The sequence below is a fragment of the Nannospalax galili genome, unplaced genomic scaffold (genome assembly GCF_000622305.1).
Source record: "Nannospalax galili isolate Female #2095 unplaced genomic scaffold, S.galili_v1.0 scaffold78, whole genome shotgun sequence".
In the NCBI taxonomy this organism is placed as follows: Eukaryota; Metazoa; Chordata; class Mammalia; order Rodentia; family Spalacidae; genus Nannospalax; species Nannospalax galili.
The window spans coordinates 5,604,992-5,628,007 of NW_008343387.1; the positions used below are offsets into that span (position 1 = coordinate 5,604,992).

Below are 23,016 nucleotides of genomic sequence, written 5' to 3' on the forward strand. Positions count from 1 at the left end.
ACACCCAAAAGGAAAGTCTAATCAAAGATTAATGGGATCAATATAATTCTTTTTGAGTCCATGTGTATAGCTAAATGCTACATAATAAGAAGCAATGCCAGACAGGAGATACCTTCCTTTGAGTTGTTGGCCAGGGTGACCCAAGAAACTCCCAGACGGTAACCCAATATAGAACTTGGAAAATGAACAGCAGACCCCAATCTTATCTAAAGGAATGTTGGCAACTGATTGCTGCTAGATGATGAAGAGCTGATCTTCCTAAAACAAGGAACTCTAGATAGGTTGACTAGACTCAGTGGATGGACTAGTGCTGGGGAACAGCTGGGGCACTGATAACACAGTGGACAGTAACAAGGATGACAGAGTATATGGGCTCCAGTGGGGGTAGGGAAGCTACGGGAGGGTGCCATTTGGGATGCAGGTATAAAGATGAATTAAATTGTTTGGTGTTCTGTGTGAAACACATACACAAAAATCAATAAATTTTTAAAAATGAGTTATATTTGAGGAAGAAGCATAAAGGTTTTCTTCACGTTAATTAGCAGATATGAAAAACATTACCATTGAAATCTACCTGATTAATTTATATCCATGCTCAGATGCCAAGGTTCTCAGAAAGTAACTGACTGTGACTAGTAATAATCAGATATATAGAAATTAGAGATTCATGTGCAAACATCTAAGTGTTAGTTACATTAAAAATGACTTTTTCTGTATGAAACTTTATATTTTAAAATGAAATGGAGGTCTTTTTTAAAAGTTAAAACCTTATTCAATTATATGTCTTATAGGGTTTATACTGAGTACAATAATGAATAACTGTATTAATTCAACACTGTGAACCTAAAAATTACAGCCAATTTTGAAAAAAATGTATCTTTGCTCTGGAAACTGTTATTGACTATGTCAATGCTGTTGTAATGAAATGTTTCTACTAATTATGTGGTTATTAAATAAATTGTTAAAAATAAAAAAATTAAAAATTAAAAAAATTTCTGCTCTCAAGTATTTCAGGTGAGATGCTACATCTGCAGTAATTCCTGAAGAATGAGGGTAGAGAGAAACCTGTATTTTCATCTACAGCTACTTACTATTTTAACAATGTATCTTTAACTTATATAAATCTTTTTGAAAGGAGGAAAAATGAAAACAAAAGAAGCTGTTTTGAGCAGGGTCAAAACAAATTGCTAAAGCATGTAATGGCCTAAAAACTATTTAACTTTATGTGTGAGGGTCTCTGAGCCTCTCACAGATTTTCTGGCCTTCAGGCTTTGAAGAAAATAGATTTTTGCCAACTAAATAAAACATATGCTAAACCCTCTATATTTGGAGCTAGCTAGTTTAAGTTAAAATAAGAGTTTTAAAGTCTGTAGATACTAAAATATGTGAGCTCATATTTAAAGAATCTTTTTTCTTTGTATCAGTAATTGTGGAGTGAACTAGCTTGTAAGCTCCACACGAACAGGGTCAATTTTATAAGTTATACAGAGTGTATCCCTGGGTTTTATGAGAACCGAACACAAAACTCAGTTTTTCAGAAAAACAAATAAATGAATATTTTAAAATTCAAGTCAAATAAGTCCTTTTTGGCATATGAAGATTTTGATGGTAAACGTACAGCATTACTTGGAGAAATTCACTTAATGCTCTATTTACCTCAAAGCTAATCTTTAAAATAAGGAATGTAGTTCAGTGGTAGAGGGTTGGCCCAGCAAATGTGAGGCACTATCAAAAGAAAAATGATCTCTTATACTACTTTGTAGATTATAATTCTTTACAATATTGCATCACAGACCTGAGTCTGGATAGATTTTGTTTGACTTTACACTGTTGCCCTCACACGAGATAAGCAGCTGAATTTCTGAGTCTTCATTTCTACATATAAAATGAGGATGAAGAATCATTTCTTCAGAGGAGCAAGACATAAGTTGTATAAAGCCCACAGGTACAACTAAGCAAATGTTGGTTATTTGACTTGCGGTATAGGTAGCCATCAAAATGTCAGAGCAGGAGTAAAACTCTTATATAAGTGGGAATACATTATATTTTGTAGCTTGGTTATTCATATTAAGAATACAGATGCACTCACTTCTGACAAAGCTGGTTGAAAAGAATTTTAGGAGAAAGTGGTCCTTTTTCAGCCTCCTTCATACTGTGAAGAAACAGGAACAAGGCTGAGGTCAGTGGTCCAGGGCTTGAAAGTTCCACCACTAATGGGTCCTTTGAAAAAAGATCAACTGTATGTTCATAAATGCATACATTTTTAAATATTTTAGTTATTATTTTTATTTTATGTGTATGACTGTATTGCCTGCATGTATATAAGTGCACCCATGTCCTGCAATGCTGCAGGTCAGAAGAGGGTGTCAGATTCCCCTGGAATTGTGTTAAGGACTGCTTGTAGCCACCATGTGGGTGTTGGGAATTGAACCCAGGTCCTCTGCAAGAGCAGTCAGTGCTCTTAACCGCTGAGCCATCTCTCCAGCCCCATAAAATACATAATTTTAAAACAAAAAAATTATCAAAGAGCTTTATTTTATTTAAATAAAAATAACTAAAATGCCTTAAGTATTAAGCTTTATTCCTTCATATATAAAATACTTTAAAATAGAAAATAGAATTAAATATCTTGCTTTGAGAAATGTGGTATTTTCAATATCCTCTGCTTTCTACTTCCCAAAACCACTAGTTTGAATGAAATCACTAATTCTCAGTTGATTATACTTGTTTCTTGATGTGCTTTTCTACAGGCAAAATTACTAATCTACTTGGTATTTGTACAGATTCACAAATGATCATAAATTAGAATTACTAGAAGAACTTCACACCTTACTTTTCACAAAACATTTTGCTAATAAAATAGAAATGGTAAATTACATGACAAAATTGGTATCTAAAGCTCAATAAAAGCAGCAATTGTCTAATGGATTAAACCATTTTAGACATTTTTTTTCCCAAGGAAGCTTTGCTTTCTAAAATATGTTATCACCTTTTCTGTCAAAAGCTGCTTTGTGGAAAGAATTATTCAGATTACTACATTGGGTTAAATATTTTTTTTTTAATTTTATGTGGATGAAGTGTATCGCCTGCATGTGTGTAAGTGCACCTATATATCATGCAATGCCCACGGAGGTCAAGAGAAGGCATTAGATCCCCTGGAACTGGAGCCACAGATGTGGGTGCTGGGAATCCAACCCAGGTCCTCTGCAAGAGCAGTCAGTGCTCTTAACCACTGAGCCATCTCTACCTCTGCCTTTTTGCTGGTATGGTGGCACACGTCTTTAATCCTAGCACTAGAGAGGCAGAGGCAGGCAGATCTCTGTCAGATTGAAGCCAGCCTGGTCTACATATAAGTTCCAGACCAGCGGGGACTACCGGGAGACTCTGTCTCAAAAAAAAAAAAAATTAAAAACCAAAAACCAACCAACCAAAAATACCAAAAAACCTCTTCTTTTTAAACTGCTTTCAAAAGTCCTATCATGACCCATACTTTGTCTTCCTCTAACATACTTGTGTGATGCACATATACACACACATAGCAATTTCCTTTTTCTACTTTGTATAATTTTATTTGTGTGGTACTGGGGATTGAACCAAAGGCCTTGAATATGCTAAGTAAGCCCTTTTAAAAGTATTTATTTTGTGACAGTCTTGCTAAGTATTCCAGGCATGCCTTGAACTTGTACCTCAGCCTCCCAGGTACTGGAATCATAGGCATGAGTCACCACGCTATGGCGTTTTTTAAAAGATGGGGGTCTCACCGTGTTGTTTAGGTTACCTTACACTACTGGGATCGGGGCTGAAGAGATGGCTCAGCAGTTAAGAACACTGGTTGTTCTTTCAGAAGACCCAGGTTCGAATCTCAGCACACACATGGCAGCTAACAAATGTCTGCAACTCCAGTCCCAGGGGATCTGACAGCCTCTTCTGACCTCCTCAGGCACTGCACAACACAGGTGCCCTTACCTACATGCAGGCAATACATGCATATACATAAAATAAAAAAGTTGAAAAAAAAAAAAACAACTACTAGGATCAGCAGTCACCTTATTTCAGCCTCCCATCCAAGTGGCTGGGGCTATAGGCATGTGCTACTACTACACTGGCTATTGATTTCTAGTCCTAATGTCAAAAACTTTCAAAGACCATTTGGAACACAGGGACAATTAGTTTACCAACTACTTGTTGGGAAAACCACAAGTATCTCTTTTTCTCAGTCTCTCCTTTTTTTTTTTTTTTTTTTTTTTTTTTTTTTTTGTCTTTTTGAGACAGGGTCTCCCTATAGCCACAGCTGGCCTGGAACTCACTGTGTAGACCAGGTTGGCCTCAAACTCAGAGATTCGCCTGCCTCTGCCTCCCAAGTGCTGGGATTAAAGCTGTGTGCCACCACACCTAGCTTTCTTACGTTTCTTTAAAGAAAACAACAACAAACAAAAATCCCTACCCTTTTAGTCAAAAAAGATCCAGTAACTGGTATGTTTTCCAAGTGATCTGTGTGTGCTCATTCATATAGGTACAAAGATTTGGACTTTGACTGGGTAATTTGACAAAGGATCTAAGGAAGTAGGTATTTGGATATCATTAGCAAACAGGCAATTCTACCACTGAGTATCCCAACAAGTCTAATCTGTAGGGATGGCAGAGGTGGCAATGAGGAATAAGCTAAGCCTGGTAAATGAAGAGCTATCATTCATTCTCATTTTCACCAACGAGAAGCTGTGGGGTTTTCTAAATGGCAGAGTGAACTTGTTTGCTTTGTCCTCATTTTGTCACTATCTCAAACAGCCCTAATCTAAGACTGTCCATCTGTGAGATTACTTGAGTAACATTGCCTGACCGCAGGTGTTAAACCAGTTTTTGAATGTCAGGAGCTGCTAATTTGTTGTTGTTGCTATTGTTGTTTGTTTTCATTCTCATTAGCTTAAAACTCCACCATTAGACTAGGCTTCAAAAGCCTTTTTATGCAGAGACTACAAGATGGCTCAGTAGGTAAAGGTGCTTGCTGCCAAACCTGATGACCTGAGTTCAATCTCCCGGACCTACATGGTACAGGGAGAGAACCAACTCCCACAACTTGTGGTACACACACACACACACACACACACACACACACACACACACAGATACACACAAATGTAATAAAAAATTTAAAACTTTCATAACTTTAAAGCCTAACTTTAAAGAATAAAAACACTAAATTTAAACAAATGCTATCATTAACTACAAAACAAGAGTCCTAGACATTTTGCGCAATAAAAGAGTTGACTTGTTTTTTTCTAGTGTACTTAAAAACTGCCTCAATATTTTTGTGTTTTTTTATTCATGGTATGTCGGAACTACAATGTATCTTAAAGTTATAATGACTGAAAAGTTTTATCTGCTTATTTATTTTTAACAAAATGCTTCTGAACTAATTTTAGAGTCCTTAGATGACCATCCCATTTGCCAAACAGAAAAGAAACATTTTGGCAGTATCAGCACTTATCTGAAAACAGGAGATCATGAGGGTGGTTATACTTCTTACTTACCAGCTGCGAATCTGAAGAAAGAGAAATCTTAAATTTTGTACCATCTTCTTTTATCTCATTCATCAGTTCAGTAAAAATGTAAGTCTGTGCTAAGTTCTAAAAAAAAAAAAAAAATGGTAAATTCTGATTAAGGTATAGTATGCCTCTGATTTGATTCAATGAATATTTTCAGTTTCCAATCTCATCTAGCATAGCAAAAAATGTTAATGTGGTATTTTTTTTAATTTAACTGAATACATTTTACAATTATTAAATGTCACCATTACTGACAAAGCATGTAAAATAAAAGACTTCAAAGAAGCACTGTGTATAAAAGTAAATGTATCTATGACAATAGCCAACAATAGGCCAAAGCAAAGAAAAACAGAAATTTCTAGAGGAACATTTAACAGTCATTTGCCAGTCTATACTACAGGAATGTCTAAGCTCATATAAAGTAACTGAAATAACTGTTTGTAGTTTACAAATCATTCTGATGATTCTTACCTGAATGACTGCATTAAAAAAGCAAGTATTTCCTAAATTTATGATTCCTTTTACAGATGGCACACAGCTGCTTTTCCTTCCATTCTTTATCTCACCTTTTTCATGTTTTTCTTCACAAAGTTTTATGATTCTAGAAAATGCACCTACAAATTGGAGAAAAAAATAACTGATACAAAATTAATTTTTTTCACCTGAAAATTTAAATATATTATTTAAAATTAAACAAGACTGAATCCTTGAATTAGTGTTCCTGAAACAATACAACACAAACATTCTTGGTTTTATATTTTACTTTATTGCAATTAATTTAAATTTATTTTAACAAAGATATTCACCTCACATCTCAATAAAGAACAACTTTGAGTTGAACTTAAAAGTTTAAAGGAAAATAGTTTTTAAAAAGTAGAAAAGACCTTCCTTCTAAATATGATTCCCCACCAAAGAGGAATGAGTGCTCCTTGAAGGAAAAGCTGATTTAAGCTGATTTTAGGGTAGCAAAGAGGTGAAGTGAGTCTATAAAACTTTTGTTGTACCAGAGGATGTATAGAAAGGTAATGGTAGCTGAGACGGAGAGGTTCATGAGGTCCTAACCCTTTCAGAGTATTCATGGGCAGTTAATCAGGAGAGACACAGTCTTCAATGGCATAACCACTGGTAGGGAGTCATGTTCCTATAAGTAATCTCTCACTCAGGATCTTGCAAAAAACATAGTAAGATGTACACACACATAAACACACACACACACACATGCACATACACACGAAAACAGAAAGGGGACTAATTGGGAAGAAGGAGACCAGCAGGAGTGCAAGGAGGGCAAGAGAGGATAATGGGGTGAATATGACAAAACATATTAGATATATGGAAATGTCATAATGGAAACCCATTATAAAAATTTTAAAAAGAATTCAGTATCAGTTAACATCTACAAGATCAGACAGCAAATCTAGTAGAAATGTAGCCCTCTTTTACACTTGACAAAAAAACTCTTAAGATGAAATCAATGTAGAGACCTCCCCAACTTCTGTAAGCAGCATTAGAGAAGGACCAAGACAGATGTGGCCCTGTTTTTTGGAACAGGAAGAGTCAATGTCATAAAAAGCAGCTTCGGTCTCTGGTAGGGGCAGACTGGCACCATACATATCGTGTCAGTTCAAAACGCTTGACTATACACCTGAGACTTTTGAGGAGGAGGGGAAGCACATATACCTGAAGCCCCATTATGTATCAGTGGCGTCAACCTACTTTCTCATAGAATTTTCATAAAGATTAAATGTACTAATAATTGTAAGGCATGTATCATGACAGAGACTATGCAAGTGTTTGAAAAACATAGCTCTAACTCTAAAAAAACTTTCAAAAATGGGCCAGTTGTGGTGGCGCATACCTTTAATCTCAGGCAGAGCAGGCGATTGAATCTCTGAGTTCCAGGCCAGCCTGCTCTACATAGTGAGTTCCAGACCCTATCTCAAAAAGACCAAAAAAACCCAAAAAACTTCAAAAATGTTATTTGTACCAAAATCTATACCTTTATACCTTATGAATCATCTTTCATGTCCTTTATCTACACACACACACTCTCTCAAAGATTTATTTTTATGTGTCTGAGTGTTTGCCTGCATATATGTATGTGCACTGTGTGTATGCTTGGTGCCATGGAGGTCAGAAGGTGCCAGGTCTCCTGGAACTGGAGTAATAGAGGGCTGCCACATGGATGCTGGGAACTGAATATGGCCCTCTGCAAGAGCAGCCAGTGCCTTAACTGCTGAGCCATCTCTCCAGTCCAGCCCACTCTTCTTTTTTTCAGTATGTAGCTCTGGCTGGCTTAAGACACCAGGCTGGCCTCAAACTAACAGAGATCCACTTGCCTGTCTCTCAAGTGCTGTGATTAAAGGTATGTACCACCACACCCAGCTTTTTTTAAAAAATTATTGTTGTCTATTTCCTCTACATGCTAAGGTGCTTTTTCCCATGTGCTTTGCCTTTCATATTGGCTTGTACATATCAAGATTTCTTCCTTCCTTCTCTGCCTTCATTCCTTTCCTCCCTTTCCCTCTCCTTCCTTTTTCCTTTTTAATGTTGGAGATCAAGCCCAGGCCTTCATGACAGGTAACACTATTGAGCTATATCCCAAGTCTAGCTTTTTAAAACACGGAAACATTTTACCTTGTTTAAAAATAAAAAAAATCTGGTAGCTTTTTTTTTTCCCCCCTAAGATGTTTCTTTCATTAAGCAAATCTATTCCATGGAAAAGACTTTTCTTCCAAGTTGTAACAACTTTTTTTTTTTTTGCCATTGAAAATATTTTATTTTTTTTTAATTTTTAATAACTACATGATAAGAAGCATTTCATTACAGCTTTAACAAATTCAGTAACACACTCCAGAGCAAGAGTACATCTCTTTCACAAGTGGCTGTAAGTTTCTAGGTTCACAGTTGAATTAATAGTTATACAATATTGAACTCAGTATAAGCCCTGTAAGACATAAAATTGATGGAGTTTTACTGAGTTCTAACAACTTTTATTTTCTTTTCTGCAATATCTTTTCACAAACTGTTTCTCCCCCTTTACGTATTTGCTTTAAAAAAAATTATGGGTCATGACTGAATATTAGTTGTCTAGATATCGTGGAGTTCTTTTTAACTCCCATTCTCAGAATCCTAATTAGCAACACAAATTTCTTCTCCTGTTTTCCAGATATTAAAATAGGTGGTAAAGGGGCTGGAGAGATGGCTCAGCGGTTAAGAACACTGGCTGTTCTTGCAGAAAACCCGGGTTTGAATCCCAGCACCCACATGGCAGCTAACAACTGTCCGTAATTCCAGTTGCAGGGTATCCGACAGCCTCTTCTGACCTCCGCAGGCATTGCATGACACGGGTGCATTTACCTACATGCAGGCAATACATGAATACACATAAAAAAATAAATAAATAAAATATTAAAAAAATAAGTGGTTAAAAAAAGAAGTCCTACTTAGAAGCAAAGTCAAGTATAATCAATGAAGCAAGTTGATGAAATCAGAGGCCAGGCAGGGAGAAGGGAAAGGGGAAACAGGTCAACAGTATTAGAACCTGTAAATGTATATAAAGGCAAACATGGAAAAGGCAGTCAGTCAACACTACACAGACAAGAGCAAGGCTGCTATGAACCCTGTTGGGTTTGAGGCTAGAGCAATCAGCTTTATGAATGAATATCCGAAATTTCAAGTACAGCCTAGTAATAGGGATGTTGCAGAATCTCATTCTGTCTGTTGCTAACAGATGGCTTCACAGTATTTTTTGTTAAAATGAAAGAGTAATTAAATCCAAGCTTTACAGTGCCAAACAGTTTAAGTGATCTGCTCAAGGTAGTAGTAGTAGTAGTAATAATAAAGACACTAGGGTAAGATTCTTACAAATCTGAGTGTATGCAATCCTGAACAAATGATCCTCTAAAGACTTTCCTCTCCTTAATATCCTTAATAAATGTTTTAATATATAATGTTTAGACAAGGCCTCATGTAGTGTAGACTGGTCTTGAACTTTAGCTGGGAATGACCTTGAACTTGTGATCTTCCTGCTTCCACATACAAAGTGTACAACCACACTTTGTTTTATGTAATGCTGAGGACTAAATCCAGGACCTCATGCATCTTAAGTAAGCACCAACTCTATCAACTGAACTACCTTCCCAGCCCTGTTCTAATATTTGCTAACATTTTACATGAAAATAATGTTTGGAAAAATAAAACCACAAAAAGTAACTATGTAATGCACAGATTTGCTTGGAAAAATAGTTCCAGAAATAAATTATATTTTAATCTTACGAAACAAATAACATTCAAAAATATTAATATACAAATAATTTATGTATCCAGGTGCCACATTTATTCATTGGTTTTCAAAACATCTGGGATGATCTCTCAAAGTAAACAATGTTCATAAGACCATCTGGACAAAACTTCAGGCCAAAAAAAAAAGCAGAAACATATGGAAAACACATTTTCCCCTTCCCTTCAGCAGCAAGAGATGACAAATGTGAAAGCTGGGTATATCCACGCTTCACTGTGCGATGCTTTTCAGTACCACCTGGCTGTCCATGCACAGCCACCAAATATGGACAGCACTGCCAGAAAGAACAAGCCCATAGGGCAACAGCAATAAACACAGTTGATTTCATGGTTAAATGGCCACTTCACACAAGTGGCAAGGGTGTGTTTGTTGACTTTTACATGTCATCTGTGAGGAAATATTCAAAATTAACAATGCTATTAGAGTTCTACGTTAAACAGATCAGATAATTTAACCAGAAAACAGAGTAACATTTTCTAAAAGCTAGTTTTTATTTAAAGAAATAGCACAAGTTTTAGAGTATGTAACAATTTAAATTAAGTTGGCCTATGGTGTGCCAAGTATTGTATGAACCACTATTTTAATAATTTATATTGAATTACTTATGACTAGAATATATGGAGTTAATGCATAAAAAATACAGAGTCTTATATTACAATCACAATACGTCACAGGAGTTTCAGAACCTACATGTATACATTTTATATATCTGTTCACTAAAAAAATCGTCTGCTGAGAGTTAAAATTCCAGTTTAAAACATGGAGGTGCCCGAATTTATTTTTCAGATATTTCACCCCCTCAGCATGTGCATTTTGTGCTCCATCTGGTTTATGCAGTGTTTGAAATTAAACCTGGGGTTTCACTCCCTAGGCAGATGCTAGTAAGCACTCTACGAAATGAGCTACATCTCCAGTCCCTCCTCTTCCTTTATAAAAACACAACCAAATATGCTAAAGACTAAACTTAAGATGTTTTAGAAATATATAATTATAAAAGCAAAGCTGCTTCAATAATAATAAAAAGGATAATGCATTCAAACTTTTTATTACCATTCTTTTTTACACGTCAGTTTTACCAACTATTAAAAACTGACATGGTACCCATTATTAGAAAGAGTAAGCACAAAATTTTAAGATTATTTTATTTTAAAAGGTTTAGCCTATTCTATCTACAATGTCTTATTTTTCTTTACATAATAGAATAATATAGTCCTGGAATGCAAAACACACTGAAAGAAGACTTCAGGCATTCTAGCTTTCTATTTATGTCTGTGATACTGGTATTGAACCTACACTGTATACACCCTGAGTCTTCCTCTAGATATGCTTCTTACAGCTGTTTTCTTATAACTCTGTAGTTTAGCTGGAAAATATATAGCCTTAACGCTCAAGGAGCAGCTGGTTAACTGAATAGGGTTGATATGTTCTGTGCAAACCTCAGGTCTGGCAAGACTGAAAACTGGCTGGAAAGCCAGCAAAACAAAATAATAATCAAGTATTAATTCAAATTTCCTACAATAAATTACTTCAACAATTAAAGATTATATAAGTGTTTTAGAAACCAAACTTAAGGATATTAAATTAGAGATGTAAAAAAAATCATTTGTGGGGCTGGAGAGGTGGCTCGGTGGTTAAGAGCACTGGCTGCTCTTGCAGAGGACTTGGGTTTGGTTCCCAGCACCCAAATGGTGGCTAACAACCATCCATAACTAAAGTTCCAGGGGATCTGATGTCCTCTTCTGACCCTCACAGACATTGCATAACATGTGTGCACTTACATGTATGCAGGCAATACATAGACATAAAATAGAAATAATAAAAATGAAATATTTTTAAAAATCATTTGGGGGGCTGGAGAAATGGCTCAGTGGTTGAGAGTTTGTACTGTTCTTGCAGAGAACCTGACTTCTGCTTCCACCACCCATATCAGGTGGCTAACAAATGCCTGTAACTCCAGTGCCCTCTTTTGGACTCATTAGGCTCCTACACTCACATGTGCGAATACCCACACGCACACATATATACACACTTATTAAAAAAAAAAAAAATCACTTGGTCCCAGTCAGCCCTCAGGAGGCAGAGGTAAGTGAATCTCTGTAAGATCAAGGCCAACCTGGTCCACATAGCATATTCCAGGCCAGCTGGGGCTACAGGGACACACTATCTCAAAAAACAAAAACAAAACAAAACAAATCATCTGGGTTGGGAGAATGCCTCAATGGTAGAACGCTTGCCTAGTGCACCTAGATCCCCTGCACTGCAAAACAAAGAAATGAAAAATAAAACAAACAAGACACCAGAAAATTTTAGGTGAATATTTTTATATAGGTAATTTTGGAGCCAAAAAATTTTCAAAACATGATTCCAAAAATTAAAAATCATTAGAGAAGAAACTGATGGATCCAACAATGGCATTAAAATAAATATCAAAATATCATTATGATGAAACTATAGACAAAGTTAAATAGAGAAAAACATCACTACTGTCATCTATGCCCTTTGTATAATCTTTCTGAAGAACAGTTTACACACCAATCAAAATTTCACCTGTGTTTATAATTTGACTAAATAAATTCCAAAAAAACACCCTACAGAACAGAAGAGTAAGTACATAAAGATGAAGCTTTATTTTATCTCGGGAGAAAACTGAAGAAGACAAGTAATGTTGGAACTTCTTTCTCAAAAGTTTAAGTATTAGGGGCTGAAGAGATGGCTCAGCAGTTAAGAGCATTGGCTGCTCTTGCAGAGGACCTGGGTTTGATTCCCAACACCCCCACTGTGGCTGCCAACCGTCTGTAATTCCAGTTCCAGGGGAATCCAACCCTCTCTTCTGATCTCTGTGGGCACTGCATGATACAGGTGCACTTACACGTAGGCAATACATTCATACACATTAAAATTTTTTTTTTAAGTTTAAGTATTTATGAAGTGCTTCAATTAAGCCAGAGGAGAATACTGGTTCTTTCAATTTTTCTTACTTATTAAGGGGAAGTGAAGCTTGTTTTGAGTTTTATTTATTTAATGTAAGAGTTTAAGCTAGGTGTTATATCACACATATGTAAGCCCAGCACTTGAGAAGCAGGCTATCCTCAGCTACATAATGAGTTCAAGGCCCATGTGAGCTACATGGTGTCTTGTCTTAAAAAAAAAAATTAACAGTTTGAGATAATCACCACCTCTGATACATATCCTCATTTTAGAGGTAATAAAACAGGCATATAGCTAGTTGGTGTTAGAAAATTCAAACCCTGGCAGTCAGTTTCAGAACTCTCATACAAACATTTATGATCTCCTGCCTATCTGCCATGACAAAGAATAAGGTTTTAAATGTTTAAGAGACAAACAAATTCAAGTGGTGGCTAAAAAAAGAAAGGAAGGGCATTCCTCAACAAGTGCTGGATGTGATCAATTTCTGGATGTCTTTGTTGGACTTAAAGCATTATTCACTTAACAGTTTATGGCAGCCCTATTCAAATGGTTCCTCCAAAGAGTCCTAATATCCTAGTCACCATCTGTATGCAATTAATTTCTTCTCATGCATTTAGTTTTATGCTACCTTTGAGAAAACTGAGAAAATAACTTCAAATAATTTTCTATGATCTATGGTTCAGATGAGGAACTCTGGATTTAAGCCCCTTTGGATAAAATTAAGCTACTTTTTTTTGTTTATTTGTTTACTTTTTGTGCAAAGGCCTCAAAGAATCCAGGCTGGCCTTAAACTCCTGCTGGCCTTAAACTCCTGCCTCTTCCTCCTCCCAAATGCTGGGATTATAGGTGTGTGCCACCACATCAGCTTCTTGGGTTTTTGTTTGTTTGTTTTTTGTCTTTTTGAGACAGGGTCTCCCTGTAGTCCCAGCTGGCCTGGAACTCACTGTGTAGACCAGACTGGCCTGGCCTTGAATTCACAGAGATCCACCTGCCTCTGCTTCCCGAGTGCTGGAATTAAAGGCATGTGCCACCCCTGCCAGCCTGTATTCAATGTTTTAATGAACCAAATTTTTATTTATTCATTTCCTGCATGTGAAGTACTCTTTGATGACATGTTTGTCCTGTGATTCTCTGCCACAATCCTTAATCACTACAATACAACACAACTGTAAACCAAGCACTTTACCCGGATTTTCCCTGTCAATCCATCTTGCAGAGGCCTACCCACTCCCCTAGTTTTTTGTCATCAACCTTATTAGGCTGATTTGGTGCTCAGCACAAAGCACCCCCACCCCACAAACACACACAACACACACCACTTGATATACATAGGCTCATTACAGCTGGATACAAGCACACAAAGATGGGCTTGGTGCTGGTCTAAGGCTTTAGCTGCTTTGGGAATTCCACATGATAGGCCATTGTGGAAGAGGGCAGTCTTCAGTGCCTCTCAAAAGCTTTATTAATGCCCATCTAATCTCCAGCACCAGCACCTTCCTCTGGCCTTGGGGTGGGTTCCTTTGCTGCCACAAGACTTGGCAGCAGCAAGTAAATAACTAGTAAATTTCTATGAATGCAAATAGGAGCAGAACTGTCATCTTATGGCAGAAGAACCTGTGTTTCTCTGCTAAAAAATGCATTATGCCATGTGTGGTGGTGGGCACCTTTAATCCCCACCATGGCTCACATTGTAACTTCCAGGAAGGATGTGACTAGGGAGACCCTGTCAAAATACAATCAACAATCAAACAAACAAAAAATGCATTAAACCATATTCAAATTGCTATTACATATGGTCACAGTATTATTTATCCTCAGCTTCAGAATCTAAACAACCATTTACTGCTGCTTTACTTTACAAAAATAACTATGTTTGTGCAAGTGTGTGAGTGTGAATATATGTGTGTTTGGGGGAGAGAGAGAGAGAGAGATATTAGTACTCCAGAAGCCTTAGCATCATGAACTCAACAGGACATACTTATAAAAATGGCATCCCAGCCGGGCATGGTGGCGCACGCCTTTAATCCCAGCACTTGGGAGGCAAAGGCAGGTGGATCTCTGTGAGTTCAAGGCCAGCCTAGTCTACACAGTGAGTTCCAGGAAAGCTGGGGCTACAGGGAGACCCTATCTCAAAAAGACCCCCAGCCCAAAAAAAAGGCATCCCGTTGGCATTAAAATTATGAGTCAAAGGTACTGCTCTAGATGGTGTGATGGTACACACCTTTAATCCCAGCACTTGGGAGGCAGAGGCAGGCTGGATCTCTGTGAGAGCATGGCAAGCCTGGTCTACATAGTGAGTTCTAGGCCAGCAGGGTCTACAGGGGTTGGAGAAATGGCTCAGCAGTTAAAGGAACTTGTAGAGGACCCAGGTTCAATTCCCAGCACCCACATGGTGGCTAACAACCATCTATAACTCCAGTTCCAGGAGATCTGATGCCCTCTTCTGTCTCCATGGTGGGCACTGCATGACATGGGTGCACTTATATACATGCAGGCAATATACTCATATACATAAAACAAAAACAATAAAATTAAAAAAAAATAATAAACAAGAAAAACACCCTCCAAATATACTGCTCTAGAAAGAGCATGGGATTCTCAATCACCTGTTATAGTTCACAAAAAGCAAACAAATGTTCATCAATATTTTATCAGGAATTCTTGCATTCAGTATTTATATAATACTTTAGTCACACGAGACTAATGAAGTAATGTATCTCATGACCTTTTCAAAGAACATGACTCACTTTTTAAAAGAGAAAATCTGTGAGAAGATTTTAGGTTCATAACAAGATTGTACCACACGTCCCTACACATGCAAAGTCTCTCCATTATCAACATCTACTATCAGAATGGTCCATTTGTTAGAAATGATAAACCTACACTGACACTTCATTATTACCCAGCATCCTTAGTTTATACTGGGTTCACTCTCAGTAGTGTACATGCCATGTAACTGGACAAATACATAATGACAGGATCTATCCTTATCACACGGAGTACTTTCATAGCTCTAAAAATCCTCTGTGTTTTGTCTGTTCTTTCCTTTCTCCCCGCCAAGGCTGGCAACCACTGATCTTTCTACTCTCTCTGGTTGTTTGGTCTACTGTTTGGTTGGATTCGCCAATCATATTTTCCCCCTTTCAATCTTGTATTATATATGACCTTTGCATTATGCACATGACATGGGGAAGTTTTTGTGTCACCTGTCCGACCCATGCCCCCCTCCCAACAAATCCTAATATCAGATGTAGAATCTACACAGCTGTAAGCATTCTTCTGGGAACCTGCATTGGGTTCATCTCAATTGCTTAATGCAATTACCTAAACTAGTCATGTAGTAGTAATGCAATTTGCCCATTTCCATAGCTGAAAGAAGTTTAATCTTTAAAAGAAAAACTTGCTTCCCCACAATTCTTCCACCTTGAAAGGGCATAATAACTAACTCACCTATTTATTCTCAAAATCTAACTCTTAGTTAACCCTTAGCCTTAGATTTAGTCATACGATAAAAGTTACAATAGAAAGTGTACACAACACACACACACACACACACACTCCTATTTGTCTTTATCTTATGAGTGAAATAATCTATCTAAAACACAGCATTGCTCAACCACCTCTGCACTAAAAATCAAACAGTGATTCCTCACTATCCTCAGGTCAAACCATCTATGTAAGAAGCCCTTAAACATCTCTTCCTGCTTTTGCTGCTCACCTCTCACCATCCTCAGCACCACCAAAACCTCATCCCTCCTACTCTACAGGCTCCCTCATCAACGAGCTGCTTCTTCTACCTTAAACACACACCCTTTCTCTATTTGCCAAATAATATCTAGGTATCTTTCAGCTCTTGTTTTAAAAGGTTATTATAAATAAATTTCCTTGGCTCTTTTAGTCTAGGTTAGGTACCATTCCACAGAGTTCTCCATTACCCCACTGTGTTTTGTGCATAACACCACATAAACAATCATTGAGTGTAATTTCTTTACATCCCTCATAATACCAAAAGATTGGCAATGACAGGAACTGGGAAGATCTATTCCATTCACTGCTGTATCTCAAGAATCACAAACATCATACACAGCATCTAACATAAAGTGAAAATTCAAATCCACTAAAATAATGATGAATAAATAAAACATGTTTGATACTAATATTCAGGGTTTGAGGAGGATGAAAAAAGAAAGGTAACCTGTTACCTCCTCAGTAAGAACTGTTCACATTCCAGGTCAGAGCCAAGTGTGGAGGCACTCACCTTTAATCCCAGCACTCCATAGGCAGAGGCAGGCAGATCTCTGTGAGTTCAAGGTCAGTCTGGTCTACATAGAGTTTCACAACACCTGGGTCTACAGGGAGACCCTGTCTCAAAAAGACCAAAAAACAATAATAATAACACATTCTAGTCCATTTTAATTCGGTAAGAATTACTGCCTATTCATAGAAGAACCACACAGAATATAAACCAGAATCCACCCCTCAAAGAACATAGTTTTAGAAGGGGTAATAGGATACATACGCCCATGAAAGATAAATACCACTGAGCAGTGTGCTATTAGATTCTAAAGTGTGCTACACAGACACTGCAGCCCAAGGAAAAGATAAGGATGGGGAAAGTAGGAACAAGGGTGCCAAAAGTAGGCATTAGGCTAAACCTGAATAGGTAAGTAAGGTCAAAGACAAAAGACAGAGAGAGACATATCAATTTAAAGTTCCTTGCAGTATCTGAAAACAGCCTCCTGCTAGAAAGCCAGGGATCCTTAAAATCAAAAGTATTTTCATAAGCCTAAATGTCACTTGCCTTTTCACTTTCATTCACTCTCAATTATAAAATGCAGATTTCAAGAGATTCACAGGACATGTGATAGTACATTAGGCCCAACGCAGAAGCAAATATGAGAATACAGATATTGTCTATTAAGCCAAACACTGAAGACATTGGTAAGAATGTAAGTAATATCACTCATTAAATTTTATTTTATAAAGTATTTCTCTTTCCTAAAAATATAGTATTTGTGTTAGCATGTCAGAGAATTACTGATATATTTGAATATTCAAACTTTTAGTTTTCCTTTTTTGCTGCAATTAAAGGCATGCACCACCACACCTGGCTTTTTAGTTTTCATTTTTAGCATGATAAAGATTAGTAGAAAAACCTACATAGCCAAAGCTCTTTGAAAAAATGTAAAGGGGTAGTGAGATCAAAAGCTGGAGATTCAAAGACCTACTTGTTTTTAGAGGTATATGAGGAATTAGCCTAGATTCTCTGTATAGGTAAGGCATATTAAAAATATTAATATATATTAATAATATTAGAAATATTAGGTATAAAATTAGCACATGCATTGCATAACTGGAAAGTGTATTTAGAGTACACACTTCTCAGTTATTTTTACTTAGTGCAAAACCATAAAAAGAATTTTGTAATGTCATTCTTATCCTCCCACCCAAACACATATTCCTTTTAAATTATGATATGCAGGCATTTTATCTGTCTAGAAACTTCACAATTATGCAAATAAATGAAAAATTGCACCCACCATTGGGTATGTCCAAACCTTGACAGCAATTTTCTTTTTTAATATTTTATTTTATTTTATGTGTATTGAGTGTATTGCCTGTATGTATGTGAATGCACCCATGTCATGCAATGCCAGTGGAGGTCAGAAGAGTGTGTTGGATCCCCTGGAACTGGAGTTACGGATGGTTGTTAGCCGCCATGTAGGTGGCTAGGAATCAAACCTGGGTCCACTGCAAGAGCAGCCAGTACTCTCCAGCCCCAGCCCTAGAACTTTTGGAAACCATGAATTCAAAATTATCTATCACTCTAATTCAGAATGTTCTCCTCACCCTCAAACTCCTCCCAAGTGCCATTCATGGTTCCATAAACACAGTAAGACTTGGTTTTCATTAGTGCTTCCCACAACCTGAAGTGATTTTCTCAATTTGACCAAAATTCACCCTTGAAGGGTCAGCTGGAAAGCCAAGCTCATCCACGATTCCTTTCCTTTTTAAATGAACACTCCATACTTATGTAGATGGAGGGTTCTGAACATCCATCAGAGCTCTTACTGAGCTCTCATCACCCTTTCTTTCAGAGGGTAACCTTCTTAAGGGTTAGACTTACCAACCTCTAGTATCCCAGGAAAGATAAGCAAATGCTAAGGAAAGAATAAGGCTCCAATAAGCACCTGCCTGAGGTCACATAGCTAGTGACTGAAGATTTGAATGTTAGACCCCTTGATTCAAAGCCCATACCTTTCTGTCATATCATTTCATGCTCTGTTATGGTTGAATTCAAAATGTGGCTCACAGGCTTATACACTGAAAGCTTGGCCCCTAGTTGGTGGTGCTATTTGGGGACGTGCTACTAATAGAAACTTTAGTTGGTAGGGCCTACCTGGGAGAAGTAGGTCACTGTGGACATGTCCTTGAGGGCTGTATCCTACCCCAGCCTCTTCCAAATTCATGCTCTCTCTGCTTTCTAGCCACAATGAGGTTGGTAATTTTGCCGTGGTAAATACTCTTACCACCATGATGTTCTATCTCACCAATGGTTCATAGCAATGGAGCCAGCTGACCACAGACAGAAACCACTGAAACTATGAGCAAATAAGGGAGCAAAGTAAATCTTTTCTCTGATTAAGTTGTTTTTCTTGGGTTTTTGTCTTAACAAGGAAAAAACAACACACTCCTTTCCTATAATAAATATTCAAGAAATCTAGAAAACCAATAGAAATCAGAATGGTTTTATTCTTAACCTTAGGGAATCTCAAGAAAGAAATCCAGACAAAATAATTTTCCCAGTTCTACTTTCATGTCTGTTGGCATGAAATGACTGTGTGTGTCCCTTCAGCCAACAAAACAAAAGCAATGTACAGTTTCAGGAGAGAACATTCAGATCCACTTCAGTGACTGAAGCATTAAAGGTCTTTCCCCACCACACTTTCCTGGTTCTTTACTACAACAGAAGTGGGGCCAGGATAGTGCCCTGACAAAGTGGACAGATGTTTGTTGAGTAAGTAGGTAAAGGAGTGATAAAATCAATGGTTTATTTTGTTGTTCAGCCCGGACTTGTCTCACTGCCACCTCCTCCAGCTTCAGCATCACCACTACTTTGTTATAGTGATGGTACCTAACAAAGACAACTACATACTGGACTATAGGAGATACAATTGGAAACTATGTTTTTTTTTTTTTCTTTTATGACAACTTCTGGGCTGAGAGTGTAGCTCAGTGGTGGGTAGTTTCCTAGCCTGTGCAAGGGCCTGTGCTTAAACCCCACTGTTAAAAAACAGGGCTGGAGAGATGGTATCATTGTTAAAAGGCTCAGGCTCACAACCAAAAATACAAGAGCTCAGTTCCCAGCACCCATGCTTGTCTCTCCAGCTATTTTTTTAGGGGCAGAAGAGATGGCTCAGTGGTTAAAATCACTGACTGCTCTTGCAGAGGACCTACATTCACTTCCCAGCACCCACATGGTGGCTAATAATCATCCATAACTCCAGTTCCAAAGGATCTGACACTCTCTCTTGACTCCTTGAGCATTACATGCATGGGTGTACATACATACATTCAAGCAAAACATTCTTATACATAAAATAAATATAAAACAAAACAAAAATATTTTAAAAAACTTTTATGGCCATCTTATTTTTATAACATGTCAGTTTGTGGTGCTATCTTCTAAGGAGTTTGTTTCTACTTCAAAAGCATCTCAAGGGGTAATAAGACGGCTTAGATGGCAAAGGCACAGGCTGCCAAGCTTGACAACCTGCGTTCTATCTCTGGGGCTCACATGTTGGAAGAAGAGAATCAACTTTCCCAAGCTGTCCTCTTACTGCCACATATGTGCTCTGGCATATGTGTGTGCCCGCACATACAGACTCTCCTTCCACCATGTGGGTCCCAGGGATCGAACTCAGACTGTCAGGCTTGATCATCTTTACTTACTGAGTCACCTCTCTGGACTAAATAAATGTAAACCTTTTTGTTGTTTTGTTTTGTTTTTTGTTTTTGGTCTTTTTCAGACAGGATCTCCCTGTACCCCAACTAGCCTAGAACTCACTATGTCGACCAGGCTGGCCTGGAACTCACAGAGCTCCACCTGCCTCTGCCTCCTAAATGCTGGGATTAAAGGTATGTGCCACCACGCCCGGCAACTATAAGTGTAAACTTTTTAAAATTTTAAAAATTAGAAGGTAGCAGCAGTCATATGAGCAACATGAGCTCTTAACAGTGAATTCAGGCCTAGATCTAGGTAGTTGGCATCAGAACTGCACTGTAGTTAGGTAACGCACAATAAGAGATACCATTTCCAAAAATACATGTCAGACACTATTCAAATATTTTTATATACATTGTTTCTAAATCTTCACAAAGTATTACTCCCATACTTCGCAACATTTCACAAGACAGAATTTTTATTCTAATTTTACCATAAGGTAACTAAGGAATGAAAGCCCACAGCCAATAAGTACAGGAGACATAATTCAAACTAGGACTGTTAGGTTTCAAAACTCATCTGGTTACTACATGCTTCCATTTCTTATTAGTTATATAAACATATCACAGATAACATGATGAGACTGATGACTAAGAATGTATGACATAATATTTTTACTCAAATTAGAGAGTAAGAGGTCACAGAAAAAAATCAAAGATATTCTTTATGAACTCAAAGTGTGAAACATCATATTTTAGCACAAATTCCTTTAGAAATTGCTTAACTTACCTGTTTGTGTTTTAGAAACATGTTTCTGGAGAAAGTCAACTACCTGAGCCAAAACCTTCTTGTTACAATGTGTTGGTAATCTTTCATCACACTCATAACACCTGAAAAAATGTACAATGTAAGCAAATGCTATGACAGCATCTCGAGTAATTTTGCATGCAAGGTATGTATTTAACAACTTTTGTCTTTAAATTACATAGGATTCAGGAACACAAAGGGGAAGGCACTAGCTAAGCCTAGACAAATAATTAGTTCATACAGAGCCCCACAGTACAAACCAAATTTTATAGTTTGACTTAAGTGTAATCGACTATCATAAGGAGGTTTTAAGGAGGGCAGTGTTATGGCCCAATTTACATATGTGTGTGGGGGGTGCATTTTGTTTGTGTATGTTTTACATTTTTTGTTTTTTGTTATTTCATAACAAAATTTCATATAATTTGCAAATTTCATATAATTTGATGGTATTTAGATCTTCCCCATTTGCACTTCTCCTTACTGGTCCCCATCATATTTAATGCACTCTATTATATGTACATATACATAGATATATATAGTCTAAACTACATCCCCAAATATCCTTCAGTGTGAGTCCATCCACTAAAGTCTGGTTAATCTACTAGGAGTTACATCCTTGAAAGAGACTGACTCTCTCCCTCCTAGCAACCATCAGTTGCCAGTAGTTCCTTAGGTATGGTTGGAGCTTCTTATCCCCGACCCTATGTCTATGCTAGGATTTTGTCTGGTTTGAGCTTGCATGAGACTTGTGCATGCTGTCACCATTTTTGTAAGCTCATATGAGTAACTGACCACCTGTATGGAAAACTGTTTCCTTGTGGTCATCGATCATCTCTGGCTCTTAAAATCTTTCCACTCTTTCGTCTACAATGACCTCTGAGTCTTGTGAGGCAGGAGTTTGATATATCTGTCCTATTCAGGAATAAGTACTCTGCAGACTTGTTCTCTGAACAGTTCTCTGACAGTTGTGGGATCCTGTGTTGTGTTTTTTAAAAAATTATGTGTATGTGTTGTGTTTGTATACATGAATGCAGGTGCCCTCAGAGTACAGAAGAGGGTGTTGGATTCCCTGGAACTGGAGTTTCAGGCAGTTGTGGGTGCTGGGAACTAAACTCAGTCCTCTCCAAGAGTAGTACATGCTCTTAACCTCTGAGCCATTTCTTCAGGACCTATTTTGGACTTTTACAAAACAGAGTCTAGCTATATAGTTCCAGGCTGGCCTGGAACTCACAATCCCCTGCTTATTCTTCCCTAGTGTTGGCATTACAGGTGTAAACCACCATATCTGGTTCCAGTTTATATATATATATTTTTTTCCCTTTGGGCACCTTTTTATTTATTTATTTTTTAATTTTTAAAAATGATTTATTTAATAACAACATACTTAGAAGAAGCATATCATTACAACACAATTGACATATTCAATAACGTTTTCCTGAGGTAGGATGCATCTCTTTCAAAATTGGCTGTAAATTTTTAGGTTTACAGTT

The 23,016-nt window shown here is 37.3% G+C and overlaps 1 protein-coding gene across 16 annotated transcripts in view; it reads right to left on the bottom strand.

Moving 5' to 3' along the window:
• Window positions 1–23,016, bottom strand: part of Usp45 (ubiquitin specific peptidase 45) — a 91,308-nt gene that overhangs the window by 51,372 nt on the left and 16,920 nt on the right. For 13 of the 16 annotated variants that reach the window (XR_001872584.2, XR_003850541.1, XR_003850539.1 and 10 more), the window contains 4 exons: window positions 21,509–21,609; window positions 6,015–6,157; window positions 5,529–5,624; window positions 2,090–2,220 (listed from right to left, as the gene is read on the bottom strand). Coding sequence is in view for 11 of the 16 variants with exons in the window: in XM_017799778.2 (XP_017655267.1) it covers window positions 2,090–2,220; window positions 5,529–5,624; window positions 6,015–6,157; window positions 21,509–21,609 (471 nt within the window). In the remaining 5 variants the exon portion in view is untranslated. Of the gene's footprint in view, window positions 1–2,089; window positions 2,221–5,528; window positions 5,625–6,014; window positions 6,158–19,174; window positions 19,377–21,508; window positions 21,610–23,016 lie in introns of those variants that run through there. The other 3 variants (XM_029566719.1, XM_029566720.1, XM_029566722.1) reach the window with 3 other exon arrangements.